Below are 22,950 nucleotides of genomic sequence, written 5' to 3' on the forward strand. Positions count from 1 at the left end.
CTCAGCTAAAACATACAGTATTTATTCAAAGTACGTTAACAAAGTCCCTTAACATTCACTTCAGTCGTGTTTGGGTCAAGTGAGGTAAGTGACGGCTAGGGCAATTGCAGCAAGCTAGGCGTAGAGCTCTAGTCAAGACGAGAGGGCAAGACTTACGCCCCCAAGGGTACAGAAAGAGCTGGGAGAGGGGTTTGTGGCCAGGTCCCGTGGCCATCATCAGCATTCAACCTATGTCTGGTGCAATGAGCAATTCTAATTGGGTAGTTCTTGTATACAGAAAATTATTATAAAACAAGTTGCATTTTGGAGATTATTAAAAAAGAATTAAATTTGATTTTTCCTGAACACTTCAGTTGAGGATCAAAAACTCTAACTGCTAAGTTGCCCAGCAGTATCATTGCGCTTCGAGCCACACACAAGCCCAACGGTATAGCTGCAACGGTGCCTCCACTCACCCCCCTGCTGCCCTCTCGGCTACAGGTTGCCACGTGCCCACTCTTAATGTTAATTCTAATCTCCGTCCGACAGCTTCCTCTTTTGGCCTCGGTTTACATCACCTGGAAGGATAAACCTAGCTTTAGAGACATCGTACACAAGATCATTGCCCTACTTTTCATTCTGATGAGATGAAGTACTTGCTTGGAAATGATGTAAATTATTTAAGGGTACAGTAAATAGTTTCAAAATATTCAATGATGCCAGCTCTCTCATAATATTTTCTATACATTGTACAATCAAAAGTACTAGTACCATCACACTAGCAAATATCCTCACCAGAACCTCACCTACTTCACACACACACACAAAATCTTGGGCTTGGTCACAAGGAAAATAACAACTGCCATTTAAGACCCTACTTCTACTCTGTTCTAGTTCTCATACAATGGTAGCTTACAAGATGAACAAGTGCCCTATCCCTGCCCTTCCATGTGTGAAAAAAAAAAAAAAATGCTAGCACATTTCCATGTGATAATACTTCATTCATATAAATGAAAAATTAATGTTGTCACAATAATCCAGTGAACAAAATGTTGATAAAAAAAAACTGATTTAAACTTTATAGTCTTCCACACGTGAATAAAATGAACATACATGAAATAAGAATGAATTTGGTGAAAAAATCTGGAAAATAGTTTTGTGTAAATACAGTTATTACATCTGCAGATTGACAGCTCTAAGAAATTAACTGATTCTAAAGTGCCTTGCTCATAATTGTGGATAAAGTGGGGACCTGGTGCATAATCATTGAAATAATTTGATATGTATTAATATTCACAGTTCAAACCATGCCCCTGGATCATTCAATCACAACTGGTGAGTGTTACAGGTTGGTAAAAGGTAATAAATCACAACAATATTAAAAAGAAAAAAATACCTGAAATTTAGGCTGAAAATGGGTGGTTAGATTCTTTAGGCAACAGGGTCACAAACTCTGCCACCAAAGTACTGCGATTTAGCGTCAGGGACCTTAAATCCTGCCACCACAAAACAATGATCCAGAATTGGAGAAGAAAAAAGGGCCCTCTTAATTGGAGGGCACTCCAATAACCACAGAAATTAAATAAAACCAGCTACACTTTGAATATATCCCACAAAAAATTTACACAATGTTTATAAAAAGTAATCCTCAACTTCTTTAGCAAGTTGATCTGTATTTTATTTTTCTACATTACTATTTAAAAAATTATCATGCAAGGAAGCACAAAAGTACGATAAATAAGTTGAACTACTAAAAATCTTACCGTCTTCCTCTTCCTCGAGAACATCGTCATCTTCACCTTCTCCTTCTGCTGCTTCATAATCATCATCACCAACCTGATAATACAAATGATAAACCTGTTGATAAAAGATACAGGGAACAAGTTCTATTGATGAGGTTAGTAAATAAAACTACCAAACCATATACAATCAGCTATTCACACTCAAAAGGTCACATTCCAAAAGGCTCCTGCAAATACAAAAAACAACTACAGCTTCTCCTCACTTAGCGACGTACCTGTTTACCGACGACTCGGACTTACAACGGGTTCTCTGACCAGTATGCATACCCAAATAATGTATATAACAACGGATTTCCTCTATTCTGTTTATTACAATATATAGTGCACTATTATTTTCATGTAGTCGGACTTGAGCCCTGGAAATGGGAAGTACAATGCCTGCACTTTAAAGGAGGGGTTTGGGATATTGGCAGTTTGGAGGGATATGTTGTGTATCTTTATACGTATATGCTTCTAAACTGTTGTATTCTGAGCACCTCTGCAAAAGCAGTGATAATGTGTGAGTGTGGTGAAAGTGTTGAATGATGATGAAAGTATTTTCTTTTTGGGGATTTTCTTCCTTTTTTGGGTCACCCTGCCTTGGTGGGAGACGACCGACTTGTTGAAAAAAAAAAAAAAAATAGTGCACTACTGTATAAACATTTAAAAATGCAGCTTCTCCTCGTTTCACAATGGAGTTCCGTTCCTAAGACCATGTCGTTAAGTGAATTCGTCACAAAGTGAGGAGCATACTATAATGGTATTGAGTTTGTGTCAATCATCTGTGATATTGTTTTAATGTCACCTCTGCACCATTTATAACATTCCTGGTACACTTTTAATGTTTACAGAGCAGTGTACTGTATATTGAAATAAACAGAATATACATTATTTAGGCATGAATACTGGTCAGAGAACCTGTCGTAAGTCTGAGGCGTCGGTAAGCAAGTACATCGCTAAGTGAGGAGGCTGTATACCAGAAATGTCACAAATGGTGCAAAGATGACATTAAACAATATCAAAGATGGTTGACACAAACCCACTACCATTTTAATGTGCTCCTAAGACCACCAATGTGGTCTTAGGAATAGAACTTCATCATTAAGTGAGGAGAGGCTGTACCACTTAACATTGTATAATAAGTTTTGTTTCAGATTTGGTTTTATTTTGGGTTTGAGAGACCATCCCAGGGTTCTGGCCATGCCCCGTTAAAGTATTAAAGATGGATCTACCTGCTATATTTAGATTCACGTGAACATCCAAAATGAAAGGATTTGGGAATGTGAAAAAAAAAAAGAAGTCCCTCCAAGAAAACACTGACCAGTTGTTGATCTGGGAATCGTGCATGAAGCTATAACAAAACTGATCCTGGAAAATACCAACGAATATTCAAATTTATTTGTGGGAACCTCTCAGTACAAGCACTGAATAATCAAAATCTAGAATATTGTAAATTTGGAGGACTGACTGTACTATGCAAATCCACCTGTATAATCCAGCTAAAACTCTTCATATATACAACTGCAACAATGTTAAGACATACTGGGTTGTACTCCTTGTAAAGTGCATCTAATGGGACATCTTCCTCCTCCTCATCTTCGTCTTCCTCCTCTTCTACCTCTTCCTCATCAATTTCTTCCTCCTCTTCTCCATCTATGTCATCCTCATCATCATGTTCGTTGTCACCCTCCAGGACCTCTCCACCATCATCGTCATCATTTTCGCCTTCACCCAACACCTCTACTCCATCCTCCTCTTCCTCACCTGTGAGAAAAGAATAAATTAATATGCATATTTCCTATGCTGCTTCCCAGTTTATTTTTTTTTCCAACAAAGAGGCCATATCCCACCAAAGAAGGGTGACCTAAAAAGAAAAACTAAAGTTTTTCTTATTTAAATTTAGTAATTTATTTAGGAGAAGGGGTTACTAGCCCCTTGCTCCCAGCATTTTAATTGCCTCTTACGATACACATGGCTCAGTTGCCTGAAGGTATTCAGGCAGCTGGAGCACAGATCCAGTTCCCTAGATCAAGAGCCCCTCACCAGCATCAAGGAACCTCCCTTGAGGGGCCTACTGAGCTAAAAGCAAGCATTTCATACCAATTCAAGACTGCAGATTTCTAATCTGAAATCAAAATTAGCCATGCATAATGATTTTTAGCTTAAAAAATTAGTATTGAGTAGCTGAACACTTCTTTAAGTTGAAAGACTAACCACCTCAAAAACTATTTCCCCAAGGTTGATGGACTGATTACACTCTTGTATGGGTGTGAAGCATGGGTTTTGAATGCTGCAACGAGGAGGTTGGAGGCAACAGAGATGTCAAGTTGGAGGGCAATGTGTAGCATGAATATTATGCAGAAAATTCAGAGGGCTGAAGAAGGGGGATGTTGAGGTGGTTTGGACATTTAAAAGTTGGAGAAAAATAGGATGACTAAGAAAGCACATCAATCTGGATTATGAGTCACCCTTGGAAACCTTGGAGAGAGGGGTAAAGGAGGTTTTAACTGCTAGGGACTTTGGCATTTAACAGGTTTGTGTGAACAATTGGTGGCATTTTTTTTATGTGCAACTGAAGTATGAGGTAACATTTATAAAGGTATTCAGGGAAACTGATTAGCCAAACTGGAGTCTTGGAGGTGGCAAGTACAGTGCCTGTGCTCTGGAGGAGGGATGGGGATGATGCAGTTAGGAAGATCATCAGAACTGTAATGTAACTGCACTTCTCATAAACATGCAAGATTTCAGGTACGTCTTGCTACTTCTACTTACACTTAGGTCACACTACACATACATGTACACGCTTATTTATTATACACACTCATCTGAGTTTCCTTTGATTTTATCTTAATAGTTCTTGGTCTTATTCCTTTTCCTTTTATATCCATGGGGAAGTGGAATAAGAATCTTTCCTCCGTAAGCCATGCATGTTGTAAAAGTCAACTAAAATGCCGGGAACAATGGGCTAGTAACCCCTTTTCCTGTAATAATTACTAAAAAGAAGAAGAAGAAAACTGTCAAAGTGGGAAGTCTGAATGTGCGTGGATGTTGTGCAAATGATAAGAAAGAAATGATTGTGGATGTTATGAATGAGAAGAAGCTGGATGTCCTGGCTTTAAGTGAAACAAAGCTGAAGGGGGTAGGAGAGTTTCAGTGGAGAGGAATAAATGGGATTAGGTCAGGGGTTTCAAACACAGTTAGAGCTAAAGGAGTAGTAGCAATAATGTTGAAGGATAAGTTATGGCAGGAAAAGAGGGACTATAAATGTATTAATTCAAGGATTATGTGGAGTAAAATAAAGGTTGGATGTGAAAAGTGGGTTATAGTAAGCGTATATGCACCTGGGGAAGAGAGAAGTGTAGAGGAGAAAGAGAGATTTTGGGAAATGTTGAGTGAATGCGTGGGGAGTTTTGCACCAAGTGTGAGAGTAATGGTGGTTGGGGATTTCAATGCTAAAGTGGGCAAAAATGTTGTGGAGGGAATAGTAGGTAAATTTGGGGTGCCAGGGGTATATGAAAATGGGGAGCCTTTAATTGAGCTATGTGTAGAAAGAGGTTTGGTAATAAGCAATACATATTTTATGAAGAAGAGGATAAATAAATATACAAGGTATGATATAGCACGTAATGAAAGTAGTTTGTTAGATTATGTATTGGTGGATAAAAGGTTGATGGGTAGGCTTCAGGATGTACATGTTTATAGAGGGGCAACTGACATATCGGATCATCATTATTTAGTTGTAGCTACAGTTAGAGTAAGAGGTAGATGGGACAAGAGGGAAATGGCAACAACAAATAAGAGAGGTGAAAGTGTATAAAGTAAGGGAGGAGGAAGTTCGGGTGAGATATAAGCAACTATTGGCAGATATGTGGGCTAGTGCAAGTATGAGTAGTGGGGAAAGTTGAAGAGGGTTGGAATAGTTTTAAAAATGCATTATTAGAATGTGGGGCAGAAGTCTGTGGTTATAGGAGGGTGGGTGCAGGAGGAAAGAGGAGTGATTGGTGGAATGATGAAGTAAAAGTTGTGATAAAACAGAAAAAGTTAGCTTATGAGAGATTTTTACAAAGCATAAGTGTTATAAGAAGAGTAGAGTATATGGAGAGTAAAAGAAAGGTGAAGAGAGTGGTGAGAGAGTGCAAAAGGAAAGCAGATGATAGAATGGGAGAGGCACTGTCAAGAAATTTTAATGAAATTAAGAAAAAATTTTGGAGTGAGTTAAACAAGTTAAGAAAGCCTAGGGAACAAATGGATTTGTCAGTTACAAAAACAGAGTAGGGGAGTTTGTAGATGGGGAGATAGAGGTTTTGGGTAGATGGCGAGAATATTTTGAGGAACTTTTAAATGTCGACGAAGAAAGGGAAGCGGTAATTTCATGCACTGGCCAGGGAGGTATACCATCTTTTAGGAGTGAAGAAGAACAGGCTGTGAGTGCGTGAGGCATTACGTAGAATGAAAGGGGGTAAAGCAGCTGGAACTGACGGGATCATGACAGAAATGTTTAAAAGCAGGGGGGGAGGGAGGGGGGAAGAGAGACAGAGAAAGAAAGAGAGAAAGAGAGAGAGAGGGAGGGAGAGAGAGGGAGGGAGAGAGAGAGAGAGGGAGGAAGAGACAGAGGGAGAGAGAGAGAGGGAGAGAGGGAGAGAGGGAGGGAGAGAGGGAGGGAGAGAGGGAGGGAGGGAGGGAGGGAGAGAGAGGGAGGGAGAGAGAGGGAGGGAGAGAGAGGGAGGGAGAGAGAGGGAGGGAGGGGGAGAGAGAGAGAGAGAGAGAGAGAGAGAGAGAGAGAGAGAGGGAGGAGAGGGAGAGAGAGAGGGGGAGTGAGGGGGAGAGGGAGGGGGAGAGGGAGGGGGAGAGGGAGGAGAGAGAGGGGGGAGAGAGAGGGGGAGAGGGGGGGATAAAGAAGGGGGAGAGAGAAGGGGGAGAGAAGGGGGAGAGAAGGGGGAGAGGGGGAGAGGGGGGAGAGGGGGGAGAGGGGGGGGGAGAGAGGGGGAGAGAGAGAGGGGGGGAGAGAGAGGGGGGGAGAGAGGGGGGGAGAGAGAGGGGGAGAGGGGGAGAGAGAGGGGGGAGAGAGGGGGGAGAGAGGGGAGAGGGGGGGAGAGGGGGGAGAGAGGAGGGAGAGGGGGGGAGAGAGAGGGGAGAGAGGGGGGGAGAGAGAGGGGGGAGAGGGGGGGAGAGAGAGGGGGGAGAGAGAGGGGGGAGAGAGAGGGGGGGAGAGGGGGGGAGAGAGGGGGGAGGAGGGGGGGAGAGATAGGGGGGAGAGAGAGGGGGGAGAGGGGGGGGAGAGAGGGGGGAGAGGGGGGGGGAGAGAGAGGGGGGAGAGAGGGGGGAGAGAGAGGGGAGAGAGGGGGAAGAGAGGGGGAAGAGAGGGGGAAGAGGGGAGAGAGAGAGAGAGAGAGAGAGAGAGAGAGAGAGAGAGAGAGAGAGAGAGAGAGAGAGAGAGAGAGAGAGAGAGAGAGAGAGAAATCACCATGTACTATTTGGAGGCTGTTTTCTTTTAACACAGAACATAATACTAACACCCAATACAATATTTTAATTTGCAAATGTCCTTTAATAATTAGGGAAGACTTGTACATAATATAAGAGAAAGCAAGTTTTTCAGCCAATATACAGGGGTTAACTTTACATGAAGTCAGCTTATGTATTTTCAGTATTGCTGATAAATGAATAGCATTCAAACAATATGCTTGATATTTTAAACACTGCCTAAAAAAAAAAAAAATGCATTTTCTTCAAAATTATATGTATCTTGAGTACTGCTGACAAGTTACCAACAATTGAACAGCATGTACATACAGTAGACCATCGATTAAAATGTTGTTCCTTTACCACATTTTCTCCATTACACCACCGTAAAATTGCAGCATATTTTCAACCAACACACTGTAAAAGTCAATTAACAATGTCATTTCTGTGGAAAAAATTTGGAGCACCGCGTGCCGATTCGCAGGATTTCCCCCCCTCAATCTGGTAAGCTCGTGGGCAGCCTAACTGTAGGTCAGCCCACTGTCTTCGTAGGGAAGACTTAGCTTCCTCCCATTCCAAATCTCATTGGTCCATACATACGTGTCCCATACAATTGTCAGATCTGTGTTTGTGATCAAATTAGTCGATTCCTGCATACCAGTCAATACATGCAGTGTTTTCCTATCCATAAGTCGCTTCGACTTTTTTTTGGGTTATCCTAGGTAATTTACACTATGCATGATAATTTTACTTATGTGTACCTATGCCAAAATAAACTTACTGTGCTCAAATGTGAGCTTGCTGGGGACAATGTTTATATACAAATTGAGAGGGTAGACATGAACTGCACCTGTCCATGTGAGGGACCTTCCCAGTGTTTATATACCCTCTGCTTATCTTCCTTTGCATAATAAAGGTTAGAAGATGAAAGAAACCTGGATGTGATATGCATACAGTACCTACTTCATATACATTTGTGCATCAGTTAAGTTGGTACACTTGTATATAGTTTGTTTTAGGACATGTGCGAGAGTTTGTTGTTGGGGGTTAAGGACTAACAGCCTGAGCATCTCACCCACCCTTATACTGATATTTTTATTGAAAATGCAAGGGAAATGATAATTTTATCACATTCCTTTATTGTAATAAATTTATTAATAACAATTTCCAAGGTAGTAGACAGTAACTGCCCAGGGAAGTGCTGCCCTCCTGCCAAGTGAGTGTTAAACGAAAGCCTGTAATTGTTTTACATGAAGGTAGGATTCCTGGTGCCTTTTTCCGTCTCATGATCATGCAAGATTTCAGGTATAGCTTGCTACTTCTACTTACATTAAGGCCACACTACACATGCCTGTACAAGCATATATATACAAACCTTTCTGGGGTTTCTTCTATTTTTCTTACTAGTTCTTGTTTATTTCCACTTATCTCCATGGGGATGTGGAACAGAATTCTTCCTCCGTAAGCCATGTGTGTTGTAAGAGGCGACTAAAATGCCAGGAGCAAGGGGCTAGTAACCCCTTCTCCTACAATTGCATTATCTTTTTTTTTTTTTTTACGATTTGGACCTAAAATAAAGTTTGCCACTTTTGGGATCCAATGAACATAACCTTATTTCCCCCATAGGTTCTTCACTTTATTTTACATGATTTTGTCTTGCACCGAAATTTCAGAACATAATTACCATGTTAATTAACAGTCTACTGTACATCAATTGTACAACATGCTTGAATTTTTAATAAACAATCCCTAAAAATGTGCATTCTTCAGTAACTAAAAATCCAAATATACTGGGTACATTCTGACCACAGATTTGGAATCAACATACTTGAATTAATAATGCACATATACAGTTACCTCAGTAGTAGAGGGAAAGTTCTGTTCCACTGTACAGGGTTATCTATCAATACCTCCATTACTACTTACTCTCCACCACAATTGAACATTTTAGAAACGTACAACATACAGTCAAACATTAATAAGAAATTAACTCACCATCTTCCTCTTCTTCACTGTTATCCTCCTTATCAAGCCTGTCAAAAAATATACACAATATTCAATGTAATATAATTTAGTTTAATCCCACAAAATGACCCATCCCAAGTCTGCCAAAATTTATTTGGAATTATTTATCATGAAATATATTTCAGTAATTTGTAATGCTCACTGATTTTAGTCACTGGAACATAAAATACCAATGAATAAGGCAAATCAACCAGTTCAGCACAGTGATGTGTATGTACCACATGCATAACACTGTTTAGTTATTATCCAGGCATGTGACACAGAAGTAAACACATTCACCATCACTTGCTCCCTGCCTGTAAGTGCAAACTTCCCAATCTAACAACTTTAAGACTGCTTCAATACAAGCAGGTTTTGGACCACTATCAAATGTGAATGCTTAAACCCAAGGAAAAAGTTGAGAGCTTTGAATGGATTTGAAAACTGAAGCCGATTATTTGCAAAAGGATTGCAACAATTAACTCACCCATCAAGATAGACAAGCGAGGGGATGAGAGAAAATACTTTTTCTCTGTAGTTCTCTACCAATGACACCTCACAGTTGAACAGATCCAAGTTGAACAAAGACTTAAGGTTCTTCTGTAACAAGGAAAAATAGGATATGATTATTAATGATGCTGACCATCAAAGTCATGCAATAAAATGACTGCAATTAAAAAATACTGTATAAAGAGCCAATGAAACCTATTGCTAAAATGAAAAATATCACCAAATTTATACACCATCTTAGTCATCCTAAACTTCTCTCTTTTCCTTAAATACCCATAGTACCTCTGCCCATACTCTCAAAACATTACCTCTCCACTACCTCAAGCCTCCTCTTTGATGCAGTGTTTAAAGCCAATGTTTCACACCCATGGAAGTGTAGATACCACTACATTCAGGTACTTTCCTATTTTTTTTTATTAACACATCGGCCATTTTGCACCAAGGCAGGGTGACCAGAAAAAGAAGAAACACTTTTGTCATCATTCACTCCAACGCTGTCTTACCAGTGGCATGCCTACACCACTGTTAAAAAACAGCAACATATCAACACCCCTCCTTCAGAGTGCAGGAACTGTACTTACCACCTCCAGCACGTCAAGTCATAAAAACCATTCATCTCCACTCGATCCTACCTAATATGCTCATGCACACTAGCTGGAAGTCCAGGCCCCTCGCATACAGACCCTCCTTTACCCCTTCCCTCCAACCCTTCCAAGGATGACCCCTACTCCACCTTCCTTCCATTATAGATATATATATGCCCTCCAAGTCATTTCGTTTTGTTCTATCCTCTCAATGTCCAAACCACCTCAACAACTCTCTCTGCCCTCTGGATAATACTTTTGGAAACCTTACACCTCTTCCTAGTCTCCAAGCTATGGATTATCTGCATAATATTCACACCACACATTGCCCTCAGACACGACATCTCCATTGCCTCCAGTCTTCTTGTTGCAACACATTCTTTCCATAGATGCCTGAACACAATGCCTACCTTCTTCCTTCCCTGTATTCTACAGTTCACCTTATCATTCATAGACCCATCTACTGCCATGTCCACTCTGAAATATCTCAAAACATATACAGTGGAACCCTGGTTTTTGTCTGGTCCGGTTATCGTACAATTCAGTTTTCGACCACTTTTTTTTGGCGAAATTTTCCCAGTTTTCATACATCATCTTGGAAATCGGCCATACCAGATGTGTCCGCCTGCCCGCGGGACGTGGCCACTCATACATTTGTGACTCAGTCTGTCTCTATTACTTGTTCAATGAGCCTTACTCCACAAGTTCATCAGAAACAAGACCTTAATCTGGAGCAACACCAAACCTCAGCTGAGGAAACTGCTTCAGAAGAGGGGGAAGAGAGAGGGGAGAATGTGCCTTCTTCAGCGATTAAGGACATTTGTGCAAAGTGGAGTGAGGTGCAAAGTTTTGTGGAGAAATATCACCCTAACAAAGCTGTTGCATGCCGTGTCAGCAACATGTTCAAAGACAATGCCATGTCCCTTGTTAGGCAAATCTTAGATGCCAGAAACAGACCTCTCTGGATAGATTTTTTGTGCGACAGGGGTCCAGTGACTCAAGCTGGTCCTTGTGTCAGTAAAAGACAAAGAAGGGAAGTAACCCCGGATAGGGCTTTGATACCTGAAGTCCTTATGGAGGGGGATTCCCCTTCTAAATAATCTCTCCTCCCTCTCCCCTCCTTGCCATCTTCCATACGCCAATAAGAGTCTTCAGTAAAAGTCATGTTAAATGTTCATTTATCCATTTCATTAGTCATTTATATTTATTTCTCATTGTTTTCTGTATGTAAAACTATAGTTATTCTCTATAAAATGTATTTGTTTTTAATATTTTTGGGTGTCTGGAACGGATTAATTGGATTTACATTATTTCTTATGGGAAATATTACTTGTTTTCATACAAATCAACTTTCAGTAGACCTTCTGGAACGGATTAAAGACGAAAACCTGGGTTCCACTGTATGTACTTCATACTACCTCCCTAAAATCCAATATTAGATACCACATAAGGCTATAAAAGAATAGATTAAAAATTCACTTAGTACAGTACTTCAACAGGAGGAACAAGAGGTCACACATGCAAATCAAGAATGAATGGAGCCAAAGGTACACCAAGAAAAAATTATGAAATGTATCTGAAGATGGGATACCAAGATCATGCTTCACTCCTGTTGCAACAAACAGGTAAAAAACATGAAATAATTTGATTTTTTTTTTTTTTGTCCTTGATTCCTTGTATTTCATCTTTTACTAAATTAAGGTTTGAATTTTGCCAACTTGAATAGGACAGATAGTTTTGTCAGGCTCTTGTCCACTATTTCTTTTTCTAATTCCCCCCCCCCCCCAACCTCCCACTACATTTTTTTTATGCATTTTTGACTTTTTAATTCCCTACCTATTCAGTGTATTTTTTTTTTTTTTTTTTTTGCCTTAGCATTCTAGCACTGTGCTCAACAGTTCATTATTTCTGATGGTTTTCTTTTTCAAGATGAAGTGTGTTGTTCTATTTTCAAATATTTTGCAAAATGTATACTTCCAACTGGCATGTGTGAACGTGTTATATAGGAGGGAAGGCAAGTGGTATTTATAATTTGATGTGCTGTTGGAGTGTGAGCAAGGTAACATTTCTGAAGGGATTCAGGGAACAGGTTAACTGGACTTGAGTCTAAAGTGTGGGTACAGTGCCTGCACTCTGGAGGACTGGGAATATTTCAGTTTGGAGGGAGCATCTTAGCTGTAGTATCTGCGTGCCTCTGGCAAGACAATGATGGAGTGAGTGATGGTGAAAGTATTTCTTCTTTTTCAGGTCACCCTACTTCAGTGGGAGATGGGTGGTGTTAAAAAAAAAAAATTGCTTGTCCATAGTAACATTTCATTAATTTTTCTTTGAAATTATCATGTTCCTTTCCTATAGTCATGTAGTCAACTCTGTTTTGTGTTTTCTTTTTTCTTGCCTAAGTCATAACTTGTAATAACTATTATTTCTAACAGTCAGACAACTATTACCAAGTGGGTTCAGATATTTCTACTTTTGTAACAGATACTAGGTCCGGTTTTAACTGTATTCCTGCTCTGAGTCGAGTGTGCAAGTTTTCCCAATATTTAACCCGTAAACGGTCCAAACGTATATAGTATACGTTTTTTCAACATTTGAATGTAAAAAAAGTAGATCTTTTTGTTTTTTTTACATTTGAAAATGTGTAAAAAACTTTGATCTACTTTTTTTGTTATATTTGAAAATATGTAAAAAAAAACGTAGATCTACTTTTGTAGCACTACACAAGTGAACGTAGATCTGCTTGGACCGTTTACGGGTTAATATCCTGTCTTCTTGTAATATCATTTTTGTTGGTTCAAGTAGAATTAAGCAAGATTATTTCTATGAAAAATCTGTCAAGTGAAATATGTGGATAAGATTCCACACAATAGGGCTCTCTCTGCACATATAATTTATCATTGGAAATGAAAACAGAAAGCAAAGATGATGGTGCAACAAGGAAGCTATACAAACCAACTTTCTGCTACAAAACAATTTGATGACAAATGCAGTCTAAAGCAGGAACAAAATTAATAGATACTAATTTGACAGACTGATTAATCATGATAATGACTCACACTTACCAAAGGTTCTAATGTTTCCAGGTCTTTAATCTTGTTTCCAGAGAGGTTCAAATAGGCAAGCTTGGGTAAGCAGGTGAGAGCATTCAACCCTCCAGAGATTCGGTTGTCGCTTAATTCCAACTTTGAAGGAATAAAATACAATCAGAGGTAAGAATGGGTTAATGTAACTATACATACAAATACAAGCCATCTGTTGCCAAAAAAAAATTAATCAGAAAACTTCAAAAACAGTCATTACTATGTATACAAATGAATGATAGAATAACTGTAATACTGTAATTAATTAGTGTATATTAAGTCTCGTAAAAATGAGCAAGGTGATGAAAGAAAAGTCAGGGCACTGACAGACCGAGTGTCAGACTAGGAGTATGGAGTAAGTGGAAGTATTTAGATATTTGAGAGTAGACATGTCAACAGATGAAAGATAAGGTGAACCATAGAATTGATAAGGGATGAAACAAAAAAGGGTATGTTCAAACACCTGGAAATAAAAGTTTATATATCTATGAAGGAGAGACAGAAAAAACGGAAAAAGCAAGGGAGGAAGGGGGGGGGGGGGATGATTTTTTTTTCTCCAACATAAAAGTTCAGCTTTATTGCACTATGGCCTTGGCTTCAGATTTTTGCTAACCAACATTAAGGCACGATCACAGAACATCCAACCGCACAAAGGCCTCACCTTGCGAAGATTGGGAAGCACTGGTAATCCCTTGAGAGAGGTTAGGCCAACATTGATGAGACTCAACACCTCCAGCTTTTCAAACTCATCTGTCAAACCCACAATGGACGTGCTCCTGCAATTGTCCAAATTCAACTCTGTAATCTGAAAATAACAAGTGTAAGTAACAAATGTTTACCATTTTTGAAGATAAACAAGGTAGTAAAAATACAAACATAACACATAAGCAAACACTAGTACATATTTATGAGAAAACATTTCCATCTTGGGACCTTGATCAGAAGAGATCAAGGTCACAGGACCAAAACATTTCCTAATAAATATGTCCTGGTGTGTGCTTACATGTCTTTCTAAACCAATTTGTTGGTATCTATTACAAAGGTTCATGACAAACATACCAGTATTGTACCAAGTCCTAAGGCTTGATTCTTGGCAATAAGTAACTAAGAAAGTTTTCATTTAGGTTTTAATGGTATGCAGATATTATGGGCACAAAGTGCACACTATATAGATTTAACCTAGAATAACCCAATAATCAATATGGCTTACTTCAATGCAAAGGTTACAAGTGCATAGGACCACAAAAAAGGGCTTATTACACTTTTGTGTAATTGACAGATTTTGTAAGAATCAAGTCTTAAAATCTTTTCAGAAAAATGGGTACTTTACAGTTAGTATACATGAATCTATGATGGGTTTCAAATTTTCCTACTGCCATGGCACAGTCCTGGTCCAGGCTTGTCTGGTGGCATGCTGGCCCATATATCCACAATGCACATACATGTGTGTGTATGCATATATAAATGTATGTACATATGTAGATACTGAATCTAACTTCTTGGGTAGATCTGGGAATATGTAGGTGGGAGAGGTTGGATTTAAGAGACTTGCCTAGTATGGGCCAGTAGGCCTGTTGCATTGTTCCTCTATTCTTATGTTCTCATAATGATGTTTATTTCTTTAAACCATACAAATATTGTAGTTTAAGGTATTAATACAATAGTAGGCACCAAAGAGTCACTAATAATGTAATGTATTTTGGCAACTAATCACAAGGCTCACATGCAACTTAAGAACTAAACATAGCATATTAATTAAGTAGGATTTCATGTGCAGTTAACTACAATCATAAGTACAATAAGGAATGTAGCCAATGACAAAAGGGCAATTACGAAAGAATTATACATTAAAACTTATTTTTTGGGGGTCGAACAGAAACGGTGAAGATACAGCAAGTTACAATACAAACAAAATGGGACAATATATGTTGCCAATTATGTATAGGAGTTGACAGAAGACTGTTAGAGAACAGGGACAGAATTGGATGAAAGCTGTAGCTGTTTGACATAGCATATTGCTGTCTATATTACATTAGGAGATAAGGTATTTTTTAACAATAGTTCTGAAAGAACTGGCAGAAAGGGTACCTTTCAATGCTTCAGGTAGGGAGTTCCAGATCTCATAATCCTTTATGTGCGTAAGTTTTCACACAGGTTGAGTCGGATATGGGGGATATCAAGTTGGTTTTTGTGTGTTGTATTATGCCTGTGTGTTCTGTTGCAGTTATCAAGGAAAAGTTTACATTGGAAATGATTGTCCTATACATAAAATAGGCGGAGTAGTACGAGTGTATATTGGGTATATTATGTACGTGTGTATATGTGCACGAGTGTGAGGCAAAGAAAGGAATGTACAAGAGAATAGTGGTACTGAGACTCTTATATGGGTGTGAAGCATGGGTTGTAAATGCTGCAGTGAAGAGGCTGAAGGCAGTGGAAATGTCCTGTCTAAGGGTAATGTGTGGTGTAAATATTATGCGGAGAATTCATAATGTGGAAATCAGGTGGTGTGGTGTTACTAATTATGCATGACAATTAAAATACTACATAGGTTTAGGTTGACCTAAGACAGATTGGTAAGGATTTAATAAATCTATATATAATATGTTAATTTTATCAATTTTGGGTAACGTTGCTAAGTTAGTTTTGATGAAAAAAAAAAAAAAAAAAAAAAAAGGTGCAGTATATTAATTCACAAAAAGCAAATATTGTTGCATACAGTGTACAACTAATTTGGGGAAAGTATTCTAAAAAACTGAATGGTTATACGTATATACAAGGAGCTGCACTCTAGGGTTAAGACGCCATCTAGTAATGCAGGAATATTATGCCCATTCTTCCCACATTATATTCATATTATTATAATAAAGAAGTGTTAAACCTACAAGGGTCATACAGCGCATTACATTCATAGAAAAGTGCTAACCCCCACATGAACCTGATTTAATCCAAAGATGAAGATAGTAGCTCTAATTCCTTGGAGCAATATCCCATCCTGGTATCAATGTACCACCCTCCCTCCCCTTTCAAGGAACCTTCAACACAGCTCCAAGAACACCACACAAGCAAAAAAATGGAGGTCTCATCTGCTGGAAATGAACAGCTAATAACACTTGTTAAATTTTAAAGGGGGCTTAACAGTAATGAGAGTGGCAGCTGGTTAGATCCAACAGCTGGCTAGTGAGGTCTAGTGGCTGGCTAGTGAGGTCTAGTGGCTGGCTAGTGAGGTCTAGTGGCTGGCTAGTGAGGTCTAGTGGCTGACTAGTGAGGTCTAGTGGATGGCTAGTGAGGTCTAGTGGATGGCTAGTGAGGTCTGGCAGCTGGCTAGTGAGGTCTAGTGGCTGACTAGTGAGGTCTAGTGGATGGCTAGTGAGGTCTAGTGGATGGCTAGTGAGGTCTGGCAGCTGGCTAGTGAGGTCTAGTGGCTGGCTAGTGAGGTCTAGTGGCTGACTAGTGAGGTCTAGTGGATGGCTAGTGAGGTCTAGTGGCTGGCTAGTGAGGTCTAGTGGCTGACTAGTGAGGTCTAGTGGATGGCTAGTGAGGTCTAGTGGATGGCTAGTGAGGTCTGGCAGCTGGCTAGTGAGGTCTAGTGGCTGGCTAGTGAGGTCTGGCAGCTAGCTAGTGAGGTCTGGCAGCTAGCTAGTGAGGTCTAGTGGCTGGCTAGTGAGGTCTGGCAGCTAGCTAGTAAGGTCTGGCAGCTAGCTAGTGAGGTCTAGTGGCTGGCTAGTGAGGTCTGGCAGCTAGCTAGTGAGGTCTGGCAGCTGGCTAGTGAGGTCTGGCAGCTAGCTAGTGAGGTCTGGCAGCTGGCTAGTGAGGTCTAGTGGCTGGCTAGTGAGGTCTGGCAGCTAGCTAGTGAGGTCTGGCAGCTAGCTAGTGAGGTCTGGCAGCTGGCTAGTGAGGTCTGGCAGCTGGCTAGTGAGGTCTAGTGGCTGGCTAGTGAGGTCTAGTGGCTGGCTAGTGAGGTCTAGTGGCTGGCTAGTGAGGTCTGGCAGCTAGCTAGTGAGGTCTGGCAGCTGGCTAGTGAGGTCTAGTGGCTGGCTAGTGAGGTCTGGCAGCTAGCTAGTGAGGTCTGGCAGCTAGCTAGTGAGGTCTGGCAGCTAGCTAGTGAGATCTAACAGCTGGCTAGTGAGGTCTAACAGCTGGCTAGTGAGATCCAGTGGCTGGCAAGTGAGGTCTAGTAGTTAGTTTATGAGGTCCAGCAGCTGGTTAGTGAGGTACACAGGTGGCAGGGAGGTCTGACAGCTGACTCTGAGGTCACACAGCTGGTGGAGTATTTTTAAAGTTGGTTGGGAGGTCTGCCAGGTGGCTGAGAGCTCTGACAGTATGCTAAGAGGTCTGGCAGCTGGCTAAGAGGTCTGGCAGCTGGCTCAGAGATCTAGTAGGTGGCCGAGTGGTTTAGCAAGTTGTTTGGTGTGGCAGGTGGCTTTGTGGTGTGGCAGTTGGACTGGTGGTGTGGCAGGTGGCTTGGTAGTCTGGCAGGTGGCTTGGTGGTGTGGCAGATGGCTCGGTGGTGTGGCAGGTGGTGCAGGAGGAAGCATGCTGATGAAGACTGAGAGGTGAACAAGGTGTTGTGGAAGAGATGGTGATGCTGGCCGGGTAACACCAGCTGCCCCTACCCTCCCCAACGTACCCTGGCGTCTACACCATGCCCCGGGAGGGGCACACCCGCCCAGGGACGCCTATGGACGCAAGGGACGTCCCATACCCACCACACCTGTCAAAGGGACGAGAAGGATGGCCTATCACCGTATGACGCAGCTCACTCCTCTCCTCATTACCCGCCTTCCTACCCTCCTCCTGCCCCATCCTACCCTCACAACACATACCTTGGAAGGACTTCTGCCCCGTCTCTCCAGTTCTATCCTCTTCTCCATGACCGGGGCGTGTGGAGGGCGGCGTGGGACATAACCTGCCTGAGCAGCACAAGTGTTGGCGCGTCTCTCTCCCCGCTCCTCCCCCGCCACCTCCCCGCCACCTCCCCACCTCCCCGCCACCTTCCCCGCCACAACCCAATCTTCCCCCGCCACTACACAAAGACTATCCTACCTTATTTTGTCTTATTTAACAACCTCATATACCCATTTGTGTGTTTTCAGAGGTTTATGATACTTTTTCCATCTATTTGATTCACTTCATTGTTTAATATGATAGATAAAAGCCCCGTCGGGTTTTGAGGGAGCGTTTTGCTAATGATGCCTTTCTTGTGATTTTAGATATATTTTCTCACTATTTTCAATATACCAATAAAATTTTAAGCCTCACATTACAAAATTTATTTCTCTTATAATAAAAGGTATCTATTTTTTGTTAAGAGATGAAATTTATATACATGTTTCTATGTTTTTTTTTCAATTTCGACCAATTTCCAAATTAATTTTCACGTTATTCACGACATATTTATTGAAATTTACTCAAATAAACTTTAAATTGCTAAAATATCCTCGATAAAATATCTGTCACTCGTAATCTGCTCAAAGTTACATATATTTGTTTACGTCCATATACTTAATTACACTTTCAGAAATACATTATTATGTGTATATTCATTTTATTCCATTTAATTGTAAAATCTAATAAATGAACAATAACAAAATAAAAATCCATAAATATACCTCAATAGCAAGGAAAACTGACCTTTATAACAGGTCTTCCGTCTTACCAGGTGACCAGTAATAGAGAACAACACCAGGTTAATATATATATATCTCATTAAAATATAGATAATAATAAAAATTATATAAAAATCCAGATGGTAAGATCGAAGGTTCACAGAGCGCTGGGATAAATTTCCCCAGAGGCGGGGAACTTTGACCAAAACAGCATCGATCTCGGGGGTAGAAGCGGCACCTTTAAAACAACCAATCAGAGGCCGCGACCGCCTCCTGCCTCCGTGACGTCATCAACCACACTATTCGAAAACCTTGCTCGACATCAAATTTAATAATAATAAAGACACTATACTCTCTTCAGCTATCATAACTTTGGGGCCCCAGTCCCTGGACCCATTATGTACCTCTTAAGTTTTTTTTGACTGCAGATTTTGCGAGAAGCTTATAGTATGTAGGGCATTTAGGGAGGTCAGTTTATTTTGGTCTCGTATCCATGTATGATTATTGTATTTATGTGTACCTGTGCTTAAATAAACTTAGGTGATTTACACATGTTATTATGTATGATAATTGTACTAAAGTAAGACTTGACAGGTGGTGGGACATCCTCCCATCAGAAGCAGGGGCGCCATGAGTTTACCTGGAGAGAGTTCCGGGGGTCAACGCCCCCGCGGCCCGGTCTGTGACCAGGCCTCCTGGTGGATCAGAGCCTGATCAACCAGGCTGTTGCTGCTGGCTGCACACAAACCAACGTACGAGCCACAGCCCGGCTGGTCAGGAACTGACTTTAGGTGCTTGTCCAGTGCCAGCTTGAAGACTGCCAGGGGTCTGTTGGTAATCCCCCTTATGTATGCTGGGAGGCAGTTGAACAGTCTCGGGCCCCTGACACTTATTGTATGGTCTCTTAACGTGCTAGTGACACCCCTGCTTTTCATTGAGGGGATGTTGTATCGCCTGCCAAGTCTTTTGCTTTCGTAGTGAGTGATTTTCGTGTGCAAGTTCGGTACTAGTCCCTCTAGGATTTTCCAGGTGTATATAATCATGTATCTCTCCCGCCTGCGTTCCAGGGAGTACAGGTTTAGGAACCTCAAGCGCTCCCAGTAATTGAGGTGTTTTATCTCCGTTATGCGAGCCGTGAAAGTTCTCTGTACATTTTCTAGGTCAGCAATTTCACCTGCCTTGAAAGGTGGTGTTATTGTGCAGTACACTGACAGGCAATACAATAAGTGTCAGGGGCCCAAGACTGTTCAACTGATTCTCACCATATATAAGGGGGATTACTTATAGACCCCTTGGCTGTCTTCAACAGCCCTGGTTGTCTTCAACATCCCTGGCTGTCTTCAAGACCCCTGGCTGTCTTCAAGACCCCTGGCTGTCTTCAATACCCCTGACTGTCTTCAATACCTCTGACTGTCTTCAATACCTCTGACTGTCTTCAATACCCCTGGCTGTCTTCAATACCTCTGACTGTCTTCAATACCCCTGGCTGTTTTCAATACCTCTGTCTTCAATACCCCTGGCTGTCTTCAAGACCCCTGGCTGTCTTCAATACCTCTGACTGTCTTCAATACCCCTGGCTGTCTTCAATACCCCTGACTGTCTTCAATACTCCTGGCTGTCTTCAATACCCCTGACTGTCTTCAATACCCATGGCTATCTTCAATACCCCTGACTGTCTTCAATATCCCTGGCTGTCTTCAATACCCCTGGCTGTCTTCAATACCCCTGACTGTCTTCAATACCCATGGCTGTCTTCAATACCCCTGACTGTCTTCAATACCCCTGGCTGTCTTCAATACCCCTGACTCTTCAATACCCCTGGCTGTCTTCAATACCCCTGACTGTCTTCAATACCCCTGGCTGTCTTCAAGACCCCTGGCTGTCTTCAAGACCCCTGGCTGTCATCAACAACCCTGGCTGTCTTCAAGACCCCTGGCTGTCTTCAAGACCTCTGGCTGTCATCAACAACCCTGGCTGTCTTCAAGACCCCTGGCTGTCTTCAATACCCCTGGCTGTCTTCAATAACCCTGGCTGTTTTCAAGACCCCTGGCTGTCTTCAATACCCCTGGCTGTCTTCAATACCCCTGACTGTCTTCAATACCCCTGGCTGTCTTCAATACCCCTGACTGTCTTCAATAACCCTGACTGTCTTCAATACCCCTGGCTGTCTTCAGTACCCCTGACTGTCTTCAACAACCCTGGCTGTCTTCAATACCCCTGACTGTCGTCAATAACCCTGGCTGTCTTCAAGAAGGTGCTGAACAGACAACTAAAATCAGTACCTGACCAACCGGTCTGTGGTTCGTACGATAGTTTGCGTGCGGCCAGCTGTAACAGCCTGGTTGATCAGGCCCTGATCCACCACGAGGCTTGGTCATGGACCTGGCCGCGGGGGCGTTGACCCCCCGAAACATCCTCCAGGTATGCCTACATTAAACCATACCACGGGTGGGATTTGAACCCGCGGTCAGAGAGTCTTAAAACTCCAGACCGTCGCGTTAGCCACAGGACCAGCTAGCTTCATAAGATTCGTCCAACTAGGTGTATTTCTACGCCATAGGAAGGTTAGCATAGGCACCACTGTGTCCTCAAATGCAAATTTTTACAGACGAATCTCCCGCTAGCATGGCCGTGACGAACTCTAGCTCTAGTCCCCTCAAAGCCGTCAACATGACTCACGAAATCATAATGACACGATTGCAAACAAACCATACCACGGGTGGGATTTGAACCCGCGGTCAGAGTCTCAAAACTCCAGACCGTCGCGGGTTCAAATCCCACCCGTGGTATGGTTTGTTTGCAATCGTGTCATTACGATTTCGTGAGTCACACCTATATTACTTTCTACAGTAAAATAAAAAGAATTTAACCTAGAATAACCCAATAAATTCAAACTGGATTATTTCCACTGTGATCCTCTTATTATATATAGTTTTATTTAATATAGATATACATATAAATACAATCTTATTATTCTGTATCACTAGTGAAACTATTACAAGTGAGGCAACACAAAAATGAATATATAGTATGAATATATTAAGTATGGGCTACTGTGGAGGTTGTTCCAGGGGGTCAACGCCCCCCGGCCCCGACCTTGACCAGGCCTCCCAGTGTATATATCACACATCTCTGTACTAACACCGTATCATGTGGAAATAAATCATCGATTTTGACTCTGACTTTCTGTAGTTTCATTCATTAGATATTGTGTGGCTGTGTTCTTAAACTGTCATACACCAGAAGTGACATTAACATGACAAACACATCATTGGAAATAAGTCACTTTGTCTGACTTTTGGGAGTGTTTATCCTAAGTGGGTAATCTACACATATGTTACTATGTATGATAATTTGTGTAACTGTATACATGTGTACTTGTACCTAAATAAACTTACATTAGTTCACCCATGGACGTAGCACGTCCAGTTTTCTATAATGTTCATTTTCTTTCATTCATTCTCAAAGTTTTGATAGCTGAGCAAGTTAATGTAAGATAAGATAAGATTTCGTTAGGATTTTTAACCCCGGAGGGTTAGCCACCCAGGATAACCCAAGAAAGTCAGTGCGTCATCGAGGACTGTCTAACTTATTTCCATTGGGGTCCTTAATCTTGTCCCCCAGGATGCGACCCACACCAGTCGACTAATACCCAGGTACCTATTTGCTGCTAGGTGAACAGGACAACAGGTGTAAGGAAACGTGTCGAAATGTTTCCACCCGCCGGGAATCGAACCCGGGTCCTCCGCGTGTGTGAAGCAGGAGCTTTAGCCACCAGGCCACCAAGTTACATTACCTTCCTAACTTGCTCAGCTATCTTGACTTTGTAACTTGCTCAGCTATCTTGACTTTGTAACTTGCTCAGCTATCTTGACTTTGTAACTTGCTCAGCTATCTTGACTTTGTAACTTGCTCAGCTATCTTGACTTTGTAACTTGCT

At 41.4% G+C, this 22,950-nt stretch overlaps 1 protein-coding gene across 1 annotated transcript; it reads right to left on the reverse strand.

Annotated features, from left to right (window-relative positions):
- Positions 1 to 371: 371 nt before the first annotated feature.
- On the reverse strand, positions 372 to 18,365 carry Mapmodulin (acidic leucine-rich nuclear phosphoprotein 32 mapmodulin). Its single transcript, XM_053777513.2, has 8 exons — positions 18,228 to 18,365; positions 14,063 to 14,206; positions 13,384 to 13,503; positions 9,715 to 9,827; positions 9,219 to 9,256; positions 3,304 to 3,524; positions 1,743 to 1,815; positions 372 to 557 (listed from the first exon to the last, which is right to left on the reverse strand). Exons 1-8 carry the CDS (start codon positions 18,273 to 18,275, stop codon positions 511 to 513), a joined length of 804 nt encoding a protein of 267 aa, XP_053633488.1. The 5' UTR covers positions 18,276 to 18,365; the 3' UTR covers positions 372 to 510.
- Between the last annotated feature and the right edge of the window lie 4,585 nt (positions 18,366 to 22,950).

This window comes from Cherax quadricarinatus, chromosome 18, assembly GCF_038502225.1.
Source record: "Cherax quadricarinatus isolate ZL_2023a chromosome 18, ASM3850222v1, whole genome shotgun sequence".
Taxonomy (NCBI): Eukaryota; Metazoa; Arthropoda; class Malacostraca; order Decapoda; family Parastacidae; genus Cherax; species Cherax quadricarinatus.

What these genes read in the sequence shown, in the direction of transcription:
- Mapmodulin (XM_053777513.2), bottom strand. Translation starts at nt 18,275, where the DNA reads ATGGAGAAGAGGATAGAACTGGAGAGACGGGGCAGAAGTCCTTCCAAG. An exon ending in TGCTTCCCAATCTTCGCAAG is followed by an intron (nt 13,504 to 14,062) that starts GTGAGGCCTTTG and finishes ATTCCTTCAAAG; the next exon opens with TTGGAATTAAGCGACAACCG. An exon ending in TCTCGAGGAAGAGGAAGACG is followed by an intron (nt 558 to 1,742) that starts GTAAGATTTTTA and finishes TTATCCTTCCAG; the next exon opens with GTGATGTAAACCGAGGCCAA.